The sequence below is a fragment of the Camelus bactrianus genome, chromosome 28 (genome assembly GCF_048773025.1).
Source record: "Camelus bactrianus isolate YW-2024 breed Bactrian camel chromosome 28, ASM4877302v1, whole genome shotgun sequence".
NCBI classification, from domain to species: Eukaryota; Metazoa; Chordata; class Mammalia; order Artiodactyla; family Camelidae; genus Camelus; species Camelus bactrianus.
Genome location: NC_133566.1, coordinates 18,804,137 through 18,825,514, shown reverse-complemented (window position 1 = coordinate 18,825,514; position 21,378 = coordinate 18,804,137). Strand labels below are relative to the sequence as shown.

General features: G+C 41.0%; 1 protein-coding gene across 4 annotated transcripts; it reads right to left on the bottom strand.

Annotated features, from left to right (window-relative positions):
* Positions 1 to 2,633: 2,633 nt before the first annotated feature.
* KRCC1 (lysine rich coiled-coil 1) lies at positions 2,634 to 14,577 on the bottom strand. Of its 4 annotated transcripts, none has more exons than XM_074354478.1 (5): positions 14,390 to 14,577; positions 7,183 to 7,278; positions 6,666 to 6,772; positions 4,481 to 4,722; positions 2,634 to 3,999 (listed from the first exon to the last, which is right to left on the bottom strand). In XM_074354478.1, the coding sequence occupies exon 5, from the start codon at positions 3,975 to 3,977 to the stop codon at positions 3,204 to 3,206; it is 774 nt and encodes a 257-aa protein (XP_074210579.1). In that variant the 5' UTR covers positions 3,978 to 3,999; positions 4,481 to 4,722; positions 6,666 to 6,772; positions 7,183 to 7,278; positions 14,390 to 14,577; the 3' UTR covers positions 2,634 to 3,203. The 4 variants fall into 4 exon arrangements, with proteins under 4 accessions (XP_074210579.1, XP_074210580.1, XP_010957257.3 ...); XM_074354479.1 differs by having other exon boundaries at positions 4,481 to 4,540; XM_010958955.3 differs by lacking the exon at positions 4,481 to 4,722 and having other exon boundaries at positions 14,390 to 14,576.
* Positions 14,578 to 21,378: the final 6,801 nt, after the last annotated feature.

The following is a 21,378-nucleotide window of genomic DNA, read 5'->3' as shown; positions in this document are numbered from 1 at the left end:
TGTGCTGTGCCAAGAACTTCACATATATTTTCCCATTTCATCCTCAAAATAGCCCTCCGAGGGTAATTGTTTTAATTCCACATTACAGATGAGAAAACTGAGACTCAGATTAAGAAACTTGCCTAAAATCACATAGTATATAGTGTTTGCTGCATTATAAACGTTCCCAAAACTTAGGATTTAAAAGAGCAAACATTTATTTCTCACAATTTTGTGAGTTGGCTGGGCTGGCTCAGTGGGGGCTGGTTGATGGCCAAGGTGCTCTGCATCTGGTGAGGAGGAGGGTTAGCTGGGTGACACAGCCACAAGTCTCTCATTACTCAGAAGGCCTTGCACAAGGTGGCTGAGTTCCTAAAGTAGCAGGAGGGCAAGCACAGACACTTTCCAAATTTAGCTGCATCATATTTGCTGTTCTCCCATTGGCCAAAGCAGGTCACATGGCCAAGCCCAGGCATAGTGGATGGGACACAGGGAGTGGACACAGGAAGGGAGAATTATTACTGCCATTTTCCCCAACAAAGAATCTACCACACGTAGCTTGTTAAGTGCCCAATTCAAAATCAAAATTGTCAGATTTGAAAGTTCAGCTGTCTTGGAGTTATTGCCCAGGGTCTGAGAATCCAGGACACCCCATGATTACCCAAGTCAACAACCTTTTTCCTGCACACCTGCAACTGTCTTGCAAGTGTGTACACATATTGTTGTCATTCATAAACACAAGTTAGGGTTTTACACGTGTGTCCTGCTTTATTGCTTGTTTTCTTCTTTAGAGACTCCAAGTACATTTGGATCTCCTTTGTTCATCTTTCATCACCTTCTTGCAAGGTGTCAATTTTCTTTACTTTTGTTGAATTATTGTCACTGCTTTCCTTTCTACTCTTTATTTCCGTGTTCTTTCTATGGTGTCTGTATTCTCTTGTATTCCTTTAAAATTTTACTTTTGAAATGACTTTTTTTTTCTTTTACTAATTTTTTCCTATGTCTGCAAGGTCATTGTTTAGTAACCATGTCTGGCTCCAATTTGATGCTCAACGAATATTTTTGACTGAAAAATATAATTACTTTTTCTTTACTGCATTATACTTTATTTTTCTTGGAGTTACTGTCTTTTTCAATTGTATAGTTGCCTGGCCATTTTATTTTAGCCTCAGAGAAATGGTAGGGACAGAAACCAGATTAAAATAGGTGGGGGCAAGAATAAGCGGTGGGAAAGCGTAGACAAGCAGGTGTAGACAAGCTTGATGTGAAAGAGAAAAGAGACAGCTGAAAGAGGATGTACGGTGGCAAAGGAGTTTTTGTTATTTTGTTTTTTGAAGAAGGGAAACAGAAGCTTGTTTGCATATAATAAAATAACCCAGTAAAGGAGGAGAGAGTCAAGGTGCAGGAAAGGGAGGAAGTCCTTGAGAAGGTAAATGGGCGTAGGACTCAATGCACGAGGGAGGGGTTTGTCTTTAGTAAGAGCTGGGGCACTGTTATTGCACCAGGAGGGAAGACAGAGAACAGCGTACTTGAGGGAAGCCCGTAGACCTAGTGGTAGGGCAATGAGTAAGTCCCCCTCTGACGGCTTCTGTTTTTCTCACTAGAGTGTGAGGTGAGGTCATCAGCTGAGAGAAAGGAGGCACCAGGGAGGGGAAGGTTTGAGGAGAGAGGGGAGAATATAAAAGACATCTCTGAGAGTGGGAAATTTCCTAAGGAAACCTGAGGGATTGGAGGTTTGTGGTCATAGTTTAAAATAAAATGGGTCACCTACCCTCTCCCTGTCCTTCCTTTCTTCGCTATTTGGGGCCCACTGAGGTAGGAGGCTAGGCAAGGTGGTGACCCAGAGAGGGGCCAGGGCTGAGAAAGGCAGTAGCCTGGCAGGGGTAGGGAGACCGGATCCAGCAGGTGGACTTGGGGTAGGGGGAGGGAATACATCTAATTAAAGATGATTTGAAAGTTAACATTATAATAAACATGTAAGCACAACATTGTAGAATGCAGAATTTTCATATCACAGAATCTTGTTGCTATTCAAGGCATTTTAGAGGCCAGTCCTTCTGGTAACATTTGCTAAAGAGGAAAATCAAATGACTTCCCCAAACTCAATCAACAACTTGATGGCACAGCTGAGACTAGAATCCTGGGATTCGGATTCCCAGGCCATCACTCTACAACAAGACAGTGGAGCTCAAATACTTGATATGCTTATCATGAAAGGGGATTATCAGCGCTGGCTTCGGCAGCACAAACACTACAGCTGGAATGATGAGCACGGCCTCCATGCAAGGATGAAACGCAAGCTCGTGAAGCATCCCCTATTTTGCCTTTTCCTCCCTGATATCGGCGGGTGGGGAGACTGGGCTTGGTAAGCGAGGTGACTTAACCAGCTGAGGCCCTCTCTGGATTCCACCCCCATCCGCAACTCCTCCTCAAAGAAAGGGGGAGGGGATCATCATAACGAAAACACTAGTCAGGAAAGAATAAGCTAACGGCATTTTATTTCTTATAAATGTCCCAATTTCAACTATTTGGAAAAGTTGTGATCATTCATACATTTCTATCCTAAAAAGTGGGTTTAAATATGCTTAGTTATTGCTCTTCCAAAAGAAAATCATCATTGAATAGGAACAGATCACTGACACAGAACCAAAAAATTGTAGAAACTATAACTTTATTATATTATAAACATTTCCAGAATATAAACTGATTTTGTATAAGACTCTGAAATGTTCAAAACTGTATGTAACCTAAGCTTATTATATACTCTATTGCATTTTCCACTTTCCAATCTAGAAAATATATTGCAAGTTAGATCTAGTAAAGGAAAAAGAATCTAAATTGCTTCATAAGGAAAACTGATGAATATAAAAATACCCCACCCCAAACTAAAACCCAATGTAGAAATAGATTCTGCAAAGCCTGCCTATCCTCCAATTTCAAATAAATGACCTTCCAAGAAAAACACTTCCACCATCACAGCAATTTGACGAACAAAAGCGAAGCCACTCTCGTTAAGGGGAATTACGTTATGTGTAAAGGCAACGTAGCGCTGATTTTAGAAAATGAAGAACAGCCGTCTCCACGTTGGAGAGCAAACGTGCTAAATGTTCCCTGCTCACCCTGCCTGCGCACCTGCTCACACGGGAAGTGTGCTGGAACACGGACACAGAGCCGAGCCCCTCAGCGATCTTCAGTTTAACCACGGGAGGACCAGTTCAAAAGCTTCAAAACCCGAGGATAGACTGGTCCCAAAGCATCTCCTCCTCTGTCCTTTCTTTGCCTTGTTCCTTCTTCTCTTTCCTACGCTTACGTCCCTCTTTCTTAGAAGCTACATCTCGGCTTTTTTTCTCCTTTCGATTCTTAGGCTTTTCTGAACTGGGTTTGACAGCTTCCAGCTCTGTTTCGTTTCTCTGGATGCTCCTGTGTTTGTCTGAATCTACTTCCTCACAAGCCTTTTTCCTCTTATGCTTGGGCCGCTCCTCCCCTGGTTGTCCTCTGCCTTCCTCTGGGCGCCTTGATCTCTTCCGATGCGTCTGTTTATAACCAGCTTGATGGGCACTGGCTCCGTTTTCTGAGGAGAGGTGCTTGGAAACTCCAGATTCTACACTGTGTGAGCGACAGTTATACTCCTGCTGACTAAGGCTCAGGGGTACTGTGGTTCCTGAGAAACAGTCCCTGGCGGATTGACAGCAGCTCAGGGAGCCCAGGCTCCACCTGCTGTCACCGGCTGGTGGCCACTGCGGTAACCGCCTTTCCACTGTGTGCGAGATACTGCGCAATCTTGGGGAGGTCTGGACGGTCTCATACGGGAGTCTCGGATCAAACATTCTGTACCTGGGTCTGCAATCAACCTCTTCTTTGTACCCACAGGTTTCCAAATAATCCTCTCTCATCTTTCGGAAACAAGTCTTTGGCTCTAAGCCTCTGGCTTTCTGCACTTTGATATAATCTTCAAGCTCATCTTGAAAAGAGTCATATATCTTCTCTGAATGCTTCATTAGGTTGACAACCAGGGATTCTCTGTAGAGGAGATGGGAGAAAATTCTTCTTACTAGATTATTTTATTCTGAATATTTCCTTTACTCTTGAAAAGAATTTCAAAAGACAAAATAAAGAAGCCCAAACAAATTAAAACTGACTTTGGCATAAAAGTTAAGCACCGTGATACTATACGCCAAAAAGGAGCATCAGGGGGGCCAAACACTGCCTAGGCCACTCACAAATCATTTTATCCTTCTCAGAAGTAGGATGAAGAAGGCAGAAAGGAGCTGATGTACAGAATTATTTTGTAGGGCTAAAAATGTAAGGGATGTAGAAATGTATGGACTTCCACATCCATGGCGAGTGGCCTGGTCTGAATGTTCAGATAATTTCTAAAGTTCTGATTAATCAGTTTCTTGTATATTGTTTTCTAAGAAAGTTAATGAACTATGGAGGAATGATTTGATCTTTAAAATCTTCTGTATACTCAAACAAAATAAACTAAACATAAAATACTCACCTGACCAGAGTATTGTAAGACTTAATAACAAAAGGACGTTTGTAAAATGGTTTGGGAATGCTGGAAATGAGAAATTCAGCCGTGAGACAAAACTACTCTGCGGTACAGGGCACGAGGAAAGACGAGGGAACAGAGTTCTGTATCTTCTGCACAGAGCTTGGATTTCAGTCTGCTGCTTCTGATTGGTGAAAAAAACATTCTAGAATTCCTTCTGGTTTGTTCTCTCTCTGTTACAGAACGTACTGGTGGGAAGGTTAAGGAGGAAATGGAGAAGAGAGCTGAGATGGGGTAGGATTTACGGAGAAAAAAGTTTCAGAAGAAATTTGAACTAGGTATACTAGTCTCTGCTTGTTTAATATATTTTTTTTTTTTGGGTGGGTAGGGGCAGCAACAACTATTTCTCTTTCTTTTTCCCACTTCAAATCCTGCAAAGGTACAAATAACAGCAGATAATATACTAACTAGGAGATGATAATGTCCTAGATATTTTTGGTGGTATATTTTATTTAAAAATTAGGATGCAGCATAACCCACGTAGAATCAAAGATTTCTTCCCTTCAGCAGGAACAAGCCTGACAGCAATCTAGAGTCACTAAAGATAGCTGTCTTTACTGGCAACTTGAGATAAAAAAGAAAGTTTAAATGAAGCCGAATTCAGTGAGTCAGAAAATTTAGCCCCTATTCAACTTCAGTATAAAAATTCTGACTAGAATAAAATAAAGTGACAAATAATTGATTAAATATGGGCAAAAAATTTGAACACTTCAGAAAAGAATATATACAATAAGCACATGAAAGATGCTCATTGTCACTAGTCATCGAGTGAGTGTCCATTAGAGCCACACAGAGATACGACCATGCGCTCACTAGATCGACTGAAACTAAGGAGACCTGGCAATACCAGTGCTGGCGAGGATGTGAGACACCCGGAGTTCTCAGACGCTGCTGCTGAGGATGTGAAATGGTGCAGCCACTTGGAAAACAGTCTGGTGGCTTCTGAGGAAGTTAAACCTGCACCTACCACGTGATCCAGTTACTTCACTCCTAGATACTGACCCCAAAGGAAAGGAAACGTATGTCCACACAAAGACTTCTACGTGAATGTTCATGGCAGTTTCATTTGTAATAGCCCCAGAAAAGGGAAAAGCAAAAGCAAAAACAAATGTTGATCAACAGGTGAACGGATAAATCAAACAGTGGTATATCCAGACCATGGAGTACTATCAATGATAAAAAGCAATAAAATGGATGAACCTCAAAATAATTATGCTGAATGAAAGAAGCCTGACAAAAGAGTTCATAATATAGGATTCTCCACACATAAAACTCTAGACAGTGCAAACTAATCTATAGCAATAACGGGTGGTTGGGGACGAGGCAGGGAGAAGTGGGAGGGAGCTGTTACACAGGACACTTGCTGGGGTATGGATGTGTTTGCTATCTTAGTCGTGGGGATCACTTCATGGGTATACACACTCGTCAAAACCTACCAAACTGTACACTTGGAGTACGCACAGTCTATCGTATGCCAACTATGCCTCAATAAAGCTATTTCTGAAAAGTCACGAGTAAGATTAAAAAGATGTTGATAATTATTAACACTAGATGATAGGTACAGGGGGGTTCATAATACTGTTTTCTCTACCTCTGTGTATAAACATCTTTGATAATAAACAGATTTTACTTCACACCCACTAGGATGGCTATAATAAAAAAAAAAGACAGGCAATCATAAGTGTTGGCAAAAATGTGGTAAAACTGGAAACTTCATTCATTCGTGGTGGGAATGGAAAATGGTACAGCTACTTTGTAAAACAGTTTGGCAGTTCCTCAAAATGTCAAACATAGAGTTATCACAGAACCCAGAAATTTCACCCCTAGGTATATACCCAAGGGAACTGAAAATCTATGTCCACATGAAAACTTGTATAAAAATGTTCTCAGCAGCACAACTGTTCCTAACAGTTAAAAGTAGAAACAACTCAGCATTCATCAACTGATGAATGGATAAATAAAATGTAGCAATTCATACAATGGAATATTATTCAGCAATAAAAAGGAATGAAGTATTGATAAATGGTACAACATGGATGAAACTTGAAGACATGCTGAGTCAAAGAAGCCAGTCCCCAGAGACCACAGATGCTGCAGACAGAGATCAATGAAGAGATGAATGGAACCTTACCCTCATCAGAACTTGGTGGAGAAATCTGATCATATTCACCCTTTAATTGCTTCAGTTTTTCAGCATCAACTTTCCCCAAGTAGTAAGACTGTGTAACAACTGAGGAGCTAAAAACAATGATGCAGAGATTACAAAATCTATTTTTGTCCAATACTCTACTCCCATTCACCTGAAACTAAGCACAATTTTGTTATGACAATTAAATAATTCAAAGTTTAGAATTGGATCAACATAGATCAATCATCTGAAAATTCACAAAATCTGCCTTCAACTTCTTATTTTGCTTCCTGTAAATCTGAAAGTAAACTTTTGAAGTATGTATTTTACCCTTGAAAAATAAGTAGTATTGTTTATTTTAGAAAAACAGTGATCTGAAATTTACACCTCTGACTTTGAAGATAGCACTCATGAGTTTAAATATATTTAGTCTGAACTAAGAGTTGTAGACTTTGGCTTGCTTTTCAAGCTTCAGTATACATAATGCTAACAAATTAGAAGCCTTTTATTTTCCACCTACCTCATAACGTGAAACCCACTGTGATTCAAACTATGGCATTACTCCTTACAAGCCTTTTACAAAACGTATTCAGTCTTTGTTCATTCAGTGTGGTATCTATGAATAAAATAAAGGGAGACAAGACATTTAAGGTTCTATTTTCAATCTTCACCTGGATATCATTTCATATACCATCTCAACTCTTAATTTCCTGAGTGCTTGCAAGGCTAAAGTACTAATTTTTGCTCATTAGAATGGCAATTTCAGTATGAAAACATTTAATAAGCCTCTAATATTTAATCTCATAATATATTTTTTAGTCGAGAAAATACCGTTCTGAAGGAAATGTTACTGGGGCACCAGTAAGACTCTGAACTTCATGGAAATGATCTGGGGCATCCAGCCTTGGTATTTTGTGTTTTATAGCAGACATATTACTGACTTCTACTGAGCTTTGTAATTGCTAAAACCCCAGACGTAGCATCTCTCTCCATATTGGCTGTCTTCTCCCATCTGGTACTTAATGTAAGTGGTTTATTTTTCTAAACGAATGACTTTATACTTCATCTTAGGTTTAGGCCACCATTCCTGTCTATGAGGATCTTTAAAATTCAAATTCTTTTAATCTCGACCTTTGCTATGTTTCTCACATAGTTTTTATATGCATTCAGTCTATGTCTTCATCCATGTTACTGGCGAAAAATTTAAGCAGGAAGAGAGCAAGGTAACACCTATGGCATGCTACAAAGAATCGACCCTTTTCTTTCATCTAGGATTGATCTATTCATTCCCAATAAGAAAGACATAAAGAATTTCATAGAATCTGTTTATTCCAAAATTAAATTCAGCATCTTTTTGAATACTCTATGCTTCTCCACTCTGCTCCCTACTACCCTCCTTCTTAGGGGTCTGATTATTCAAATCTATTTATACTACATTGAAGTCTTACATTCCCATTTTATTGATATTTGAAAAATAGATGACATGTCTTCCTAAATTGCAATTTTTCTTTCTACAGGAATGTTGCTCAGTCTCGATCATTTTGACCAAAGCATTCTATCTAGACGGACAAGTGAACTCTTATCGCTTGGAGGTCTAGGGAGCATAGAGCTTAGAGACCAATCACAAAAAAATGGATTTCAAGTTTCATGTTTTACCTTAAAAACATGAACTTCTTGAACTCTAGCCTTAAAAATCCATTTTATATAAAAGTTTTTTATTTAATCTTTAAATAAAAAGTATCATTTGAACTTCAAGTACCTCCTAACACACTGCTGAATACCCCCAAATCATGCAGCTTTATTTGTAACAGCCAAAAACTGAAACAACCGTAATGTCTATCAACAGGGGAATGGGTTAAAAAAAGTGGTATATCCATACAATAGAATTATTCAGCCATAAAAAGGAACAAAATAGCAGTACGTACAACATGGATGAATCACAAAATCATCATGCTGAGTGAAAAACACAAGAGTACCTACTATGATTCTACTTATAAAAAGTTCTAGGAATGCAAACTACAGTGATAGAAAGCAGATTAGTGGTTGCTGGGGACAGGCCTGGAGGGAGAGGTGGATTGCGAAGGGAGATGAGGAAACTGTTGGGGTTGGTGGAAATATTTGGCATTTTGCTTCTGATTGTGGTTTCATGGGAGGACATGTCTGAATTGTACACTTTCAGTAGATGCCATTCATGGTAAGTGTACCTCAGAGTGTACTAGAGGGGCTGAAAGATCTGCAATGAATATTTGGAAAAATTCTACCTTCACTTGTTAAACTGGATTTTTAAATGTTTGCTTTGTTTCCAGAGGGATCATTCACCTAACAAAGGTCAAGTCACCTGTGCAGAACTACTGGTTGTCATATTACGTTAACTACCTCACTGCTTCTTGGAGCCAGACCCAGAGACTCTGGAGTCAGTTCTGATGCTTACTAGTTGTGTTAGCTCGGTCAGGTTTCTCAACCTCTCTGTGCCTTAGGTTCCTCATCTCTAAAATGGGATGTAACAGACATCTGAGTTGTTGTGAGTCTTAAAGAAATTAAAATATTTAGAAAAGTGCACGGCACATAGTATTACTGAGCTATTTTTATTGTTACTCAGGATTTTTTTCTATTTAACTGATAGAATGAAATGCTCTTCCAACCAATTATTCCAGTAACTATAGAAAGCCAAAAAGAGAAAAGGCGATGTGTAAATAGAGCAAGAGTGCCTGACAGGAGTACCTAATTCCTTGCATTTCAAGCTAACTCATGTTTCAGAGGGACTTCTTTTTAATGAAAACTGAAAGTTCGACTTGATCCTTATCTTTTCTGATTGCTCTGATTTTAAACTAATTCTGAAGATTTCAGTTTATGTCCTGTGTTAATGTCTGCTACGTGTACTTTAATATCCAAGGGTATGGAATATTAAGCAGAAATACCCAGGCTATTTACAGGCTGGTATTAGGTCTTAAGCAAGAAGTAGTTTGTCCTGACAGAATATACTGAAGATATAGTGGAAAGAGAAAGAATATGGAGTCCTTTATTTTGGAGAAATGAAACTATGCACATTGTTATTCAACAGCTGTACAAGGCTCGGTCTTTTTTATTTCAGGGTAGTATGCAAAACCGTTACAAAAGCTAAGGTAGTAAACATAGCACATCAACTACTGAGTTAAACAGGAGACACATTAATAGTATGAATTGCTCATACTTCAAAATTGTTTAAAAAGAGCTTCATATCTTAACAAAGTACCAAGAACCACTCAACTTTTCCTAATTCTAGACCTGTCTGGGAGAATTTGGTATATTCCAAACACCCTTTTAGAAACTGAAAAACCTGAATTTACCTTTGGCACTGTATGAAACACATGTTTAATACACCTTAACCAGTTTAACAGGTTTGATGAGTAAATCAATTCAATTTAATAAAATTTTTCATTCTCACAGCACATTATTTGTGTTGTGACATGGTATTCAAACACAATACAGCATAAAGGTTTTTAAAATATGGTTAGCTCAAGGATCTTGCTTGTGAAGTTAATTTTACTTGGACCCAGGGCAGACACCCTACATCAGAATGCTATCAAATACATGCCATTCCTTCTGAAAGGTCAGTTAATGTGAATGGGTCTGTAAGAATGCTCATGCATCTGATGGACATAGTAGGGGCGATCTTAAGTCATTCTAATATGCTTAGTCAATATTTTCACATATTAACACCTAAAAAAGTCAGTGGATCTGAAACTAAAATAATCATTAATGTCTCACCAGACATCTTCCTCCCCCAACCATTCTTCCCAGCTGCCAACATTAGATTTACAACATAATGTGCTCTTGTGAGCCTGTAGCAAACACGTTGTTGGCAGGGCACAGATTTATACAGAATAAAGAACTACTCCTGGTATCAGGATCTGGTTAGCCCATATTTAAAACTGAATTTTCTCCACTTACTCTGTCTTCGGCCTCTCCACCCTGCTCCATTTCACTATCAAACATTACCACTGAGCCATTTAAAAGGGCTGTGCCTAATTCATATCAATATCCTTAGTACTGGGAACAGTACCTGGTCCACAGTAGGAGCTCCAAGTTTTTTCCAAATAAATGTAAGGACTGTTAGCTAATTTTTTTTTTTTTTTGGTTATTTCACTTGAATCTCTGCTTACTATAAGGAAAACAAAGGAACATTTTTGGCAATTGCTATGTAAATGGGTTTATGATTCAGTAAGAAGCCGGAAATGTCCTTCATTCTTAAAAATAAGCCTACTTTTTTTTCTCTTAGAAAGCAGCAGATAAGCAGGGTTTGCTGTGGTTTTGTTTTTACTGATTTCTCAGGAATACTATTACTCAGTCAAAATTTTTTAATTGTCAAAATATTTGTGAAGCTTCACTGAATGAATTACAAAGTGTCCTGGAAAATCTTGACACCTTGACCGTAAATTCAACATATATTTCTTTCCATGTAAGTCTGATCATGTGGTATTTCTTTGGGTTTTGTGATTGAGTTTAATTTCTCAATATCCTATTTGTTATGTTACACATTCAATATCTTCTCTGCTTGCTAATTTTTAATCCTTACTGACATTTGTTTATTATCAAGCCCAGCATTTACGAGTTCCTTGTAAAAATGTTACAGCTATAGGTGAAAATGGATCAGCAGTTTTAATGGTCCTATCAGGATCTTGAAAGTGAAAGCAGACTTTTAATAACTGGAAGCATGACAATTCTTTTGGTATCTTTTGGAGGAATCTCCTAACAAAGTCTTTTAAGAAAAAAAAAAAAAGATACTGGCCAAGTACCAAGCATTCTTTTTTCTCTTCTTGTTCATGTACGATCATAAGTGGCAATTATGTTATGCTTTTATAAATATCTAAACTAAAAATACACTACTAATGTTTTAAATAGTATATCAAATATTTACCATCTGTTAAGTAGCCCTTAACTGAACAGTTAATGAAGAGTATTTACTTAAAGTGACAAGAGGTAATTTTTAGGTAACAAATTATATTCTGGTTTTGAAATCGTAGTGAATAGTCTCAATTGTAACTCAACAGAGATTTCATTACTCTTTGAACGTCACTTGACGGCCGTTACAGGTCAAAGTTTCATGTTTTATGAATTGTTGTCCTAGTACATGGCTAAGCCATGGCAAGAATACCAATATGGAACTGCAGAATCAGTTCACAATGTTAAAGCTGTCAAGGATCTCAACTGGTTAGTGCAGAGTTCTTCACTGGACACTACTGGCATTTTGGGTAGGATAATCCTTTGTTGTGTTTGTTGTGTGTTTGTGTTGATGCCATGTGCGTTTTAGGTTGTCTGTGGCATCTCTGGCCAGTTACACCTGTGCTCACAAAGCCCTTCCTTGTCCAGTGGCAAAAACCAAGAAAAAAGTCTTCAAACATTGTGAAATGTCCTTTGGGATGAGGGGTGGGGCAAAAGCACCCCTGGCTGAGAATCACTCAGTTGGGCTAGTCCAACTATCCTCCCCACAGATGACAAAACTCAAGTCCAGAAAGTTTGGGACTTATGGGCCATACAGCTGGTTGAGAAATTAGCAGTAGAACCTATTAATAGTTAAGACTCCTATTCCAGTATTCTCATGCCACCTTGAAGCAGTATAGAGAGGTAACTGCTAGCATAGCGTGAACTGATTTTGTTTAAAGTCTTCAGTAATTGCACATGTTCAAAGTCATTGCAAAAAACAAACAAATAAAAAAAGTCTGGCAGAAAGCTGTTTTTTTTCATGAGAAATCATTTCTAACTCTTCCTGTGATTTGACGATGGGAGCTAAGATGAATTGTAGTCTTGACGCCTATAAACTGCTCAGGCTTACTTGTCAGTGAAAGGCAGGAAGTTTGGTATGAAAGCAGGAAATTCAGAAGACTTTATTTTTTATCTCAAACAGTGATACTAACCCAGGCTGACTGAAGATGCTAAATCCAGTTTTCCAAAGGTTGCTTTCACTAAGGGACTTAATGGAACATCATTTGGCTGCAATGAATTTCTAATTCCCATTTTTAGTGAATGGAATTTATATAAAGTGGTTACAAAATTTTTAAAGAAATTTATAATACTTTACTGTTTTGCCATTCCTCCAAAGTGAATGGTATAACAGATTATAGACTAGCACACAAGAATAGAGTGTATTGTGGAAGAGGATGAAGATGAAATTTTTATGAAACTACTGTATTTACTAGTGTCTCTCAGGAAAAAGGCAATTAAATTGTCCAACAATGTTCTGGCTTCCATCATCTTTCACCCTGGAGACAAAATGCAACATAAGGCAACACAGTAAATACTAAAAATTGTGAAACTGAAGGTGGCTGAGTAATTTACTAGATATTCTGCAGTGGGATCAAGCTTCACTGTCTAAAACCATTTCTAAAACTGTTGAAGCGTAAACTCACAGTTTGGAACAAGCAGTTTGTCTGCAGGTATATAGGACTTGTGAGAACTCAAATATCTCATACTGAGACAATCAAGAAATAGCTCTTAGTGTTAGGGAAAATGTGTTGGTGAAAACTGTGAACTCTATAGACAAGTACATTCTTTCCAAACTTCTGCACAAAGAGACCTGGCCAAACTTTAACATGGCCTTGAGCTGCCTGTGGCTGCATCCCCTGGATGACCCAACCCCATTTTGAGCTCAGACTTGGAAAAGCTCGGCTGTCAAAAGACATTTATTGTTTGTTCTAGCCAACACCCCGACCTCTTTTAGAGTACTTAATAAAAAGGGTTTACAATTGTGAATACTTCCTCTGTCCCTTTGAGATGTATGTGTACCTCCTACAACTCAGGAGTGTCTCTCTCAAGGATGTGAAAGCCGTTCATTTGGAGTGTGGTCATCAAGAAGAGGGCTTCCGTCTCCGTGGGGAAACAGAATCCTCAGTTCCATAACTGCCAGCAAGCAGACACAGCAGGCCTAATGCACTGACACTGCCAACCCTCTGTAATTTTGCACTTCCCTGACTCTACCTGAACCCCACCTCTCCCCTATTCCTTCATTTTCCCTTTAAAACCCCCAGTCACCTCTACAAATCGGAATGGAGCTCAGCTCTTTCCCTACTGAATAAAATGTTTTCACCGCCCTGATGTCCCGCTTTATTATCTCTGACACTGCTAGATACACATTAAAACTTGGATCACTGTCAAGACAGGCCTGTAAATCTTAGAGGCTTGTCTTATAGGGTGTTATCTCAAGAACCAAGGAAAACTCTAAAAGTGATCCCTAAAAACCTCACCCCCTTCTCTTCCCCCAGGGCCCCTGCAACTTTCAGCTTGCGTGTTTACTGCCCACTCTCCCCACATCCCTAACCCACTTCTCCCCACGTGTGAGGTCTCTACTTTCCAGGATGGTGAATTTCACCCAGTGCAGGTCTAGTCCCTTCCGTGTCTGGGGCCTTCTCTCCCCGGCTCTGTGGCCCCGATCTCCGAGTGCCCCCGATCTCCGAGTGCCCCCATCAAACCCCTCTCCCTGACACTTCAGATCCACAGCCTCGGCCCGGCCGCCTCTCTCCCGCTCCAACCTCAGCTTCCCCGGCAGCTGAGGCGTCCCTTCTCCCTCCACGCTCCACGTGGGGGCCCTGGTGCCCCTTTCCCGGGGCGGCGGGTGGGAAGGGAAGCGCAGGGCCTCGGCCTGGGTCCCGGTCGGCCATTTCGCACTCCCCGGGCGCGCCCGGCCTCCACGGGGCGGCGGAGTCGAGGCGCTGCAGGCCGGGGCCGCTCCCGCCGCCGGGGCGGGAACTCACCTTCTCTGAGGCAGGGGCAGCCGTCTACAACTACTGTCCCCCTCCCCGCCAACGCCGCCAGCAGGGGACAGGCCGAGGTGGAGGTGGCGGAGAGGCAGGGACAACCGCTGCCACCACCGCCGCCTCCGCCGCCGCCAAACAGGCGGGGTAGGAGGAGGAGGCGGAGACCTGCCTTCCTGAGGGGAGGTCGCTGCCACCCTGGCGGCGAGGCGCGCTACTGCGCTTGCGCAGTCGCCCCTTCCCAAAAGCCCCCATAGCCCCGCCTTCCTTCGAGCCCCGCCTTCCTCCGAGCCCCGCCTTCCCTCGAGCCCCGCCTTCCTTCGAGCCCCGCCCCTCTCGCTAGCTTCGTCCGACCTCGCGCCTTTTTCTCCTGCGGCCCCTGCGACCCTCCGTTGGAGCGGAGGAAAAGCTCCTGGGACCGGTCGCCTCGGGCGAGTGATTCTAACACCAAGTAAGAAAAAAAAGATGTGGAAATCTACTGATTCTACCTCCAAAATATCTGAAAGACACGTACTTTTCTGTTTTCCTTTTGTTAGAGCTTTTAATACACAGAGTAGATTAAGCAGAGTCCTTGGTCCTGGTATGTCATCATTGCTCCATAAATGACATTTTCCCTCTCTCCTCCTGGCTCTTTCAGTGTCTGTGTGTATGCATACACACACGTTCATCTCATCCTCTCATTCCCCGTTTCCCAAAGAAGTCACAGCCCTGGTTTGTAGTCACCATTTCCTTTCACATGTATATCTCTTTATCACATATATGCGTGGTGCAAAAAAAAAGTTTGGCTTGTTTTTGAATTTCATAAGATATATGTCTTTTTCTAGCAGTATTCTGAGACTTGTTTTGCTCAACGTTTTGAGGTTCATCCAAGCTGTTGCATATGCGTGTTATTTATTCGTTTCACTGCTGTACAGTATTCCGCTCCATTTTCCCGTTGATGGGTGTGTTCCCGGGTACACAGTGCAAAAGTTTCTCTAGGGTGTGCTCTCCTTTCCTGTCACACTGCCATTGCCTAATTTCAGGTTCTCGTCATGGTTTTGTTAGAACCATGGTAATTACTGCCTAATTTATAATCCTTTCTCTGATTTCACCACTCCAGTCTACCCTCCACACGGCGAGAGGGTTCTATCAAGAAGTCATTTCTGGCTCCCCAATGTCCTTTCGAGAAAGTCAAACATGAATACTGCTACTGGGCTTCTGGGCACCTCCCTGAACTCATTATCTCCTACTGTTCTCACCTCCCCACCCTGCTTTCACTTTATGATTCACCAACATTAAACCTTTATTGATTCCTGTAAATACTGAGCTATTGCATAACTCAATTTATTATATCTGCTACTTCTTCCTGAAATGTCCTCTCCCTACTTCCTGATGAACTTTGTCTCCCCTCAGAAGTAAATATTATCCTAAATTCAGCATTTCTCATTTTCATGCATTTCTTCATATTTTTTTACTACATATGTATGTATCCCTAAGTAACGTGAATTAGTGCCTTGCATGATTTTAAACTTTACATAAATGTTATTATACATACTGTTTATTCCCCTGCAATTGGCTTTTTTTCACTCATCATTGTTCTTTTATATACTTCTGAGATGTGAGTTTCTAATCTATTACCTTTCACAGCTCTGTAACATCCATTGCATGAATGCACATGAGCTATCCATTTTCCTATCATGAGACTTTGAGCTTGTTTCCCGTTTTTGCTCTGACAGACAGCGTTCCTGTAACATCCTTGTGCAGTCTCCTTGTGCATACGTGTGAAAGTTTCTCTGGGGCTTATACTTAGGAGATGCTGCTCCTTTTTAAGTAGGAGGTTTCAATACTGCCCACCTCAAAGGGTGCTGTGAAAACATATGAGGTAATGCAAATAAAGCACCGTTTCAAGCACTCAAACATTTATTCTTGCTGTTAGAAGATCACTCAAATGTATACGAAACACTGGGACCTAACGGGCAATAGTCGGGTGCCAGAATGATTAACAGAAGTATAACACATGGGCTTCTGTAGCTCCCAGAATACCCAACTGAGTATAATTGTCTACGTGTGTCATGCTCTTTCTTTCCCTCCACACCTCTGCTCACATTGCTGTATCCTGGGGCCTGAAATGGTCTCCTGAAGTTCTGGTTCTCTCCCTCCCCACTTATCTTTGTCTGCCACTTCCCTGAAGCCTTCCCTGACTCATCTGGCTACCCCAGATACTGTCTGCTCTTTGCTTCCTTTATCTCTCTCACCATCCTTACATGCCCTTTCATCATCCTCTCTAAATGGTCCATGTCTTAAAGACAGGGTCTGCATTTTAACCATCTTTGTACTGAGGCACTGAGGATACTGCCTAATACATGGGCTGATCAATGCATGTGGAAGGAGTGAATTTAGGAATTCTTTGGAGGAAAGCAACTTGCAGCAGAGGATTTCTAGGAGCCAAAGGAAGAAAGATGGAAGCAAGCATGCTATTTTAGAACACAGAGACGAGAGAGGGGGGGGTAAAGTTCTGTGATGTGATGTAATTATGCAGGAGATAATGGACTGTTCAGGAGGGAATCTGCCCTGTCATTCTGGAATGTGAGTGCTAGATGTGCCCAAGAACTTCTTTGATCCTGTGATTATGAAATAATGAATGAATCAGCCAGTGGATGCACTTAAACCAGTGAGCAACCCCTGGCTTACTTCACACAGCTAGGCACTGAGCTATTATTAGTCTAAAGTAGGATTGGCCTTTTTTGTAAAAGGCCAGACAGTAAATATTTTTGACTTTCTGGGCCATATGATCTTTGTTGCAGATATTCAGCTCTGCTGTTGTACTGTGAAAGCAGCCAGAGAACATATGTAAACAAGTGAGTATGGCTGTTTTCTAGTAAAATTTAATTATTGTCGCTGAAATTTGCATTTCATGTAATTTTCATGTGTCACATAGTAGTCTTCTTTTGACGTTTCCCCTCGACAATTAAAGAACGTAGAAATCATTCTTAGTTCACAGGCCCAAAGGACCCTTGTTGACTCCTGGCCTAAATGAACCTTAGCTCTTGGGTACAAAGGAAGGTCCAATCCAATGATAAAGGGCTGTGCTTTAAAAAAGGCCTTAGAAAAAGCTTTAAAACCTTGCAGCTCCCTTGATTTGCCAGTAGGTGGCAGTCCCTGCAGGTGTGAGACTCAGTAAATCTTGGAACGGAAGGGATGATTGGAGATTTTCCAGAACGTGGTAGATCAGCCCCTGCAATATTAACACGAACTGTGTCAGTGATTCAGAACCGTTATTCTGGGTTTTATTTCCATCTCCACCTTCACACTTATTTGTGCATATTCCCTGAATTGCAATATATCCAACTGAAGGTCACATAATCACTTTCTCAAGGCCTCTGAGATTATTTGCTCAAAGGTTCAGGATAATACTATGAACACAGGGTATGGTTAAATATTTGAGGGCTGCAATGTGGAATCTGGGTACAGATTCCACCCGAGATGAAGGTTAAGCAATGGGGCTGACAGTAAGGGATACTTGAAGCCTCTGTCTAGTTTTGCAATGATATGCTAATAGTTCTCTCCAAAACAGCGCCACTCTGGGGCTCTTCATGTCACCTTCTACCTTTAAGGTGCACGACTGGGGACCCAGCATGACCCTTGCTTTGCATATGTTGCAAGAGTTGCCCCACACCTTTAGGGTGTGGGGGTACTGCTTCATAGCCATTAATGTCCTTGGTGTGTGTGTGGCCTCAGGTGGGAGGGAAGTTCAGCTGAAACAGAGGTAGACGGAACCACAGTGGTCATTCTTGTCACCTCCTTGTCTGGAATTTCCCAGCTCAGACCACTCTCCTGGACCAGGACTCCTTTGACTTGAGCAGTCTCATTTTTCTGCCTTTCTCACCACCCTTCTTTATCCAGACACACAAAAAAGAGACTGGACAGCTATTAAAATTATTAACAATGGAAAACGTTTCCATCTTCTGGGAGCAGAAAGGGCTCACCATGATTGTGAAGGTCTGTGAAGCTCAAGTTTATGATCTGAACCACTCCACCCCTTTGCCACGTGGTTGTGTCCACTCTGGCCCCTCGTTTGACCTCCCAGGAAATGCAGAATGAATCTACTTCGTTCATACTTTGACGAATGACACTGAAGAAAGCTCTTATGTCCTTCTTGAATCTTTTCTTCCCTGGCTAAACATCTCCAACAGGGCAATAAGAAATCTTTCCAAAACCCTAGATGTGCTTTTCCTGATGACAAAGACCAGCACTTCTCAATGGGCATCTTAGAAATGTGGGGGGAACTTTTGGTTGTCAGAATGACTGTGGGATGCTATTGGCATACTGTGGCCAGGGACAGGGCCACCAAGAAAGGTTTGGATCCCAGTGGGGAAAAAAAAAGAGCTGGAGCAGGGCAGATGGACAAAAAAATTATACACAGGATTTGTGTTGCTATGTAATAGAGCAGGGCCCTGTGCTCCCTTCCCCACCACCAGCCTGCTAACCAGATCCAACATCCCTGTCTCACTGGTCCTGGCCAGAGATGCTAGATGTCCTGGGGAGCAAGGGACAGCCTTGTGCATTAAAGATTCTCTGCCCGAAATATTGGGAGGGAACCCTAATTCGAAAAGATACATGCACCCCAGTGTTCATAGCAGCACTATATACAATAGCCAAGATGTGGAAGCAACCTAAATGTCCATCAACAGATGACTGGATAAAGAAGTGCTGGTATATTTATACAATGGAATACTACTCAGAGATAAAAAAGGATAAAATAATGCCATTTGCAGCAACATGGATGGACCTGGAGATTGTCATTCTAATTGAAGCCAGAAAGAAAGAAAAAAACCATATGATATCACTCATATGTGGCATCTTAAAAAAAAACCAAAAAAAAAAAAAAAAGAGAAAAGAGGACACTAATGAACTCATCTACAAAAGAATTAGAGTCACAGACATAGTAAACACTCTTATGGTTACCAGGTGGAAGGGATAAATTTGGGAGTTTGAGATTTGCAAAGGTTAACCATTATACATAAAAATAGATAAAAAACAAATTTCTTCTGTATAGCACTGGGGACTATGTGCAATATTTTGTAATAACTTTTAGTGGAAAAGAATATGAAAACAAACATATGTATATATGTGCATGACTGGGACATTATGCTGTAGAGAAATTGACATGTTGTAACTGACTATACTTCAATTAAAAAAAAAAAGATTAATCTTCAAAACAAAAAAACAGTTCTCTGCCCGCCTACACATCCTCAAACATCCAGATGTGCATTTGACGGACGTAAAATCTTGTTTCTAATTATCTGAGTGTAGGACTCTGTTTTACATAATCATAGAGTAGTTTCTGTAAAGTTTTAATATACACTAAATTTTCCAGGAATGGAGCTTCTTATTAACTGAAGGAAGATTATACTTTCTTTCATTCAGAACTTGACTAAGAGTGATGCACCATGTCAGAAAATCAGGTCGCAGACAACAATGTGTGGTGTGGTATCTGTGTCCCCAAAACCAATCTGCAGTTTTAGCTCTCAGTATCACAGTGATTCTACTTAGAGGTGCACACATCTGGCCACTGGATCAGTTCTTCTAGTGTAGTTGTACCCAAGCTCATGTCTAGTGAGCACGTTGACATATTTAGTTTACAGTGAATATATATTGTTTCGTTATAGTTAACTTTCGTTTTGCTTCTCCCTTGTTAGGTTAGGTCAGTGTCTTAGTCTGTTTGGGTTGCAATAACCAAATACCATAGGTTGGGTAGCTTGTAAACAACAGAAATTTATTTCTCACAGTTCTGGAAGCTTGAGGTCCTAGATCAGGGTGCCAGCATGTTTGGACGATGGCTCTCTTCCAGGACGCAGAGTTCTCCTTGTGACTCACACAGCAGAAGAGAGGGGCCTACAGAATCTCTCTGGAGCTTCTTCTAAGGCACTAGTCTCATTCATAAGGATTCCACCTTCAAGACTGAAGTGCCTCCCAAAGGCCCCACCTATTAATACTGTTACCTGTGGGGGTGAGGCTTTTAACATGTGAATTTTTGGTGGAGACACAAACACTCAGACTATAGGAGTTGGTAATTTATGTTTTTTAGATATAAGTACTAATAAATTATATTATGTATGAATTTCACTTCAGAGCAGCAAAAGAAGTATTATTTAATATTTCCTATAACAGGAAACTAAGGAGAATACTTTATGTGTTAGTCTTCTATTGCTGCCGTAACAAATTACTTAGTGGCTTAAAATAACATAGATTTATTATCTCACGGTTCGGTGGTCAGAAGCCAGAAATGGGGTTCACTGGCTTTAAATAACAGTGTTGTCAGGGCCACCCTCCTGAGAACTCTGGGGGGAGCAGCTGTTCCCCTGCCTTTTCCAGTTTCTAGGGGGGTACCTGCATTTCTTTGCTCACAGGACCTTCCTCCAACTTCAGAGCCAACAATATAGCATCTTCAAATCTCTGTGACTCGGACCTCCTTGCTTCCATCTCTGACTCTTAGAAGGAGTCTTACGATTTCACCCAGACAATCCAGAATTACCTCCCTCTCTTAAGATCCTTAACTTAATCACACTTACAAAGTCCCTTTTTTCATATATGGTAACATAGTCATAGGTCTGGGGGGGTGGGACCTGGACATCTTTGGGAGACTATTCTGTTTATCACACTTTAATAGTTCTTGTTCTGATAGGGGTGAGACTCACAGTTAAAACTAAAGCACTGCTCCCTCTCTCTTTCTGACTTGGGGCAGGTAGATTTCTTCCTTGACCTTGGCTTGGGCTGCACCTGTTCCAGGGCTACCGTGTCTAGAGAAGAACAGCCTAACCCACCAGGCTGAGTTGCTGGTCCCGAGGGAGGACTCTGGTTGTTGTCATGCTCTGCGGGTGCAGGCATTACTTTGAAGCTAACTTGAAGTACCCCTGTTAAAATCTTTTTTTCCCCCGAGAGCATATGATGTTTACTTTTTGGAGCACCCAGCTTTAATTGTCTTAAGTTGTTCTGCTGTTCAAGATACA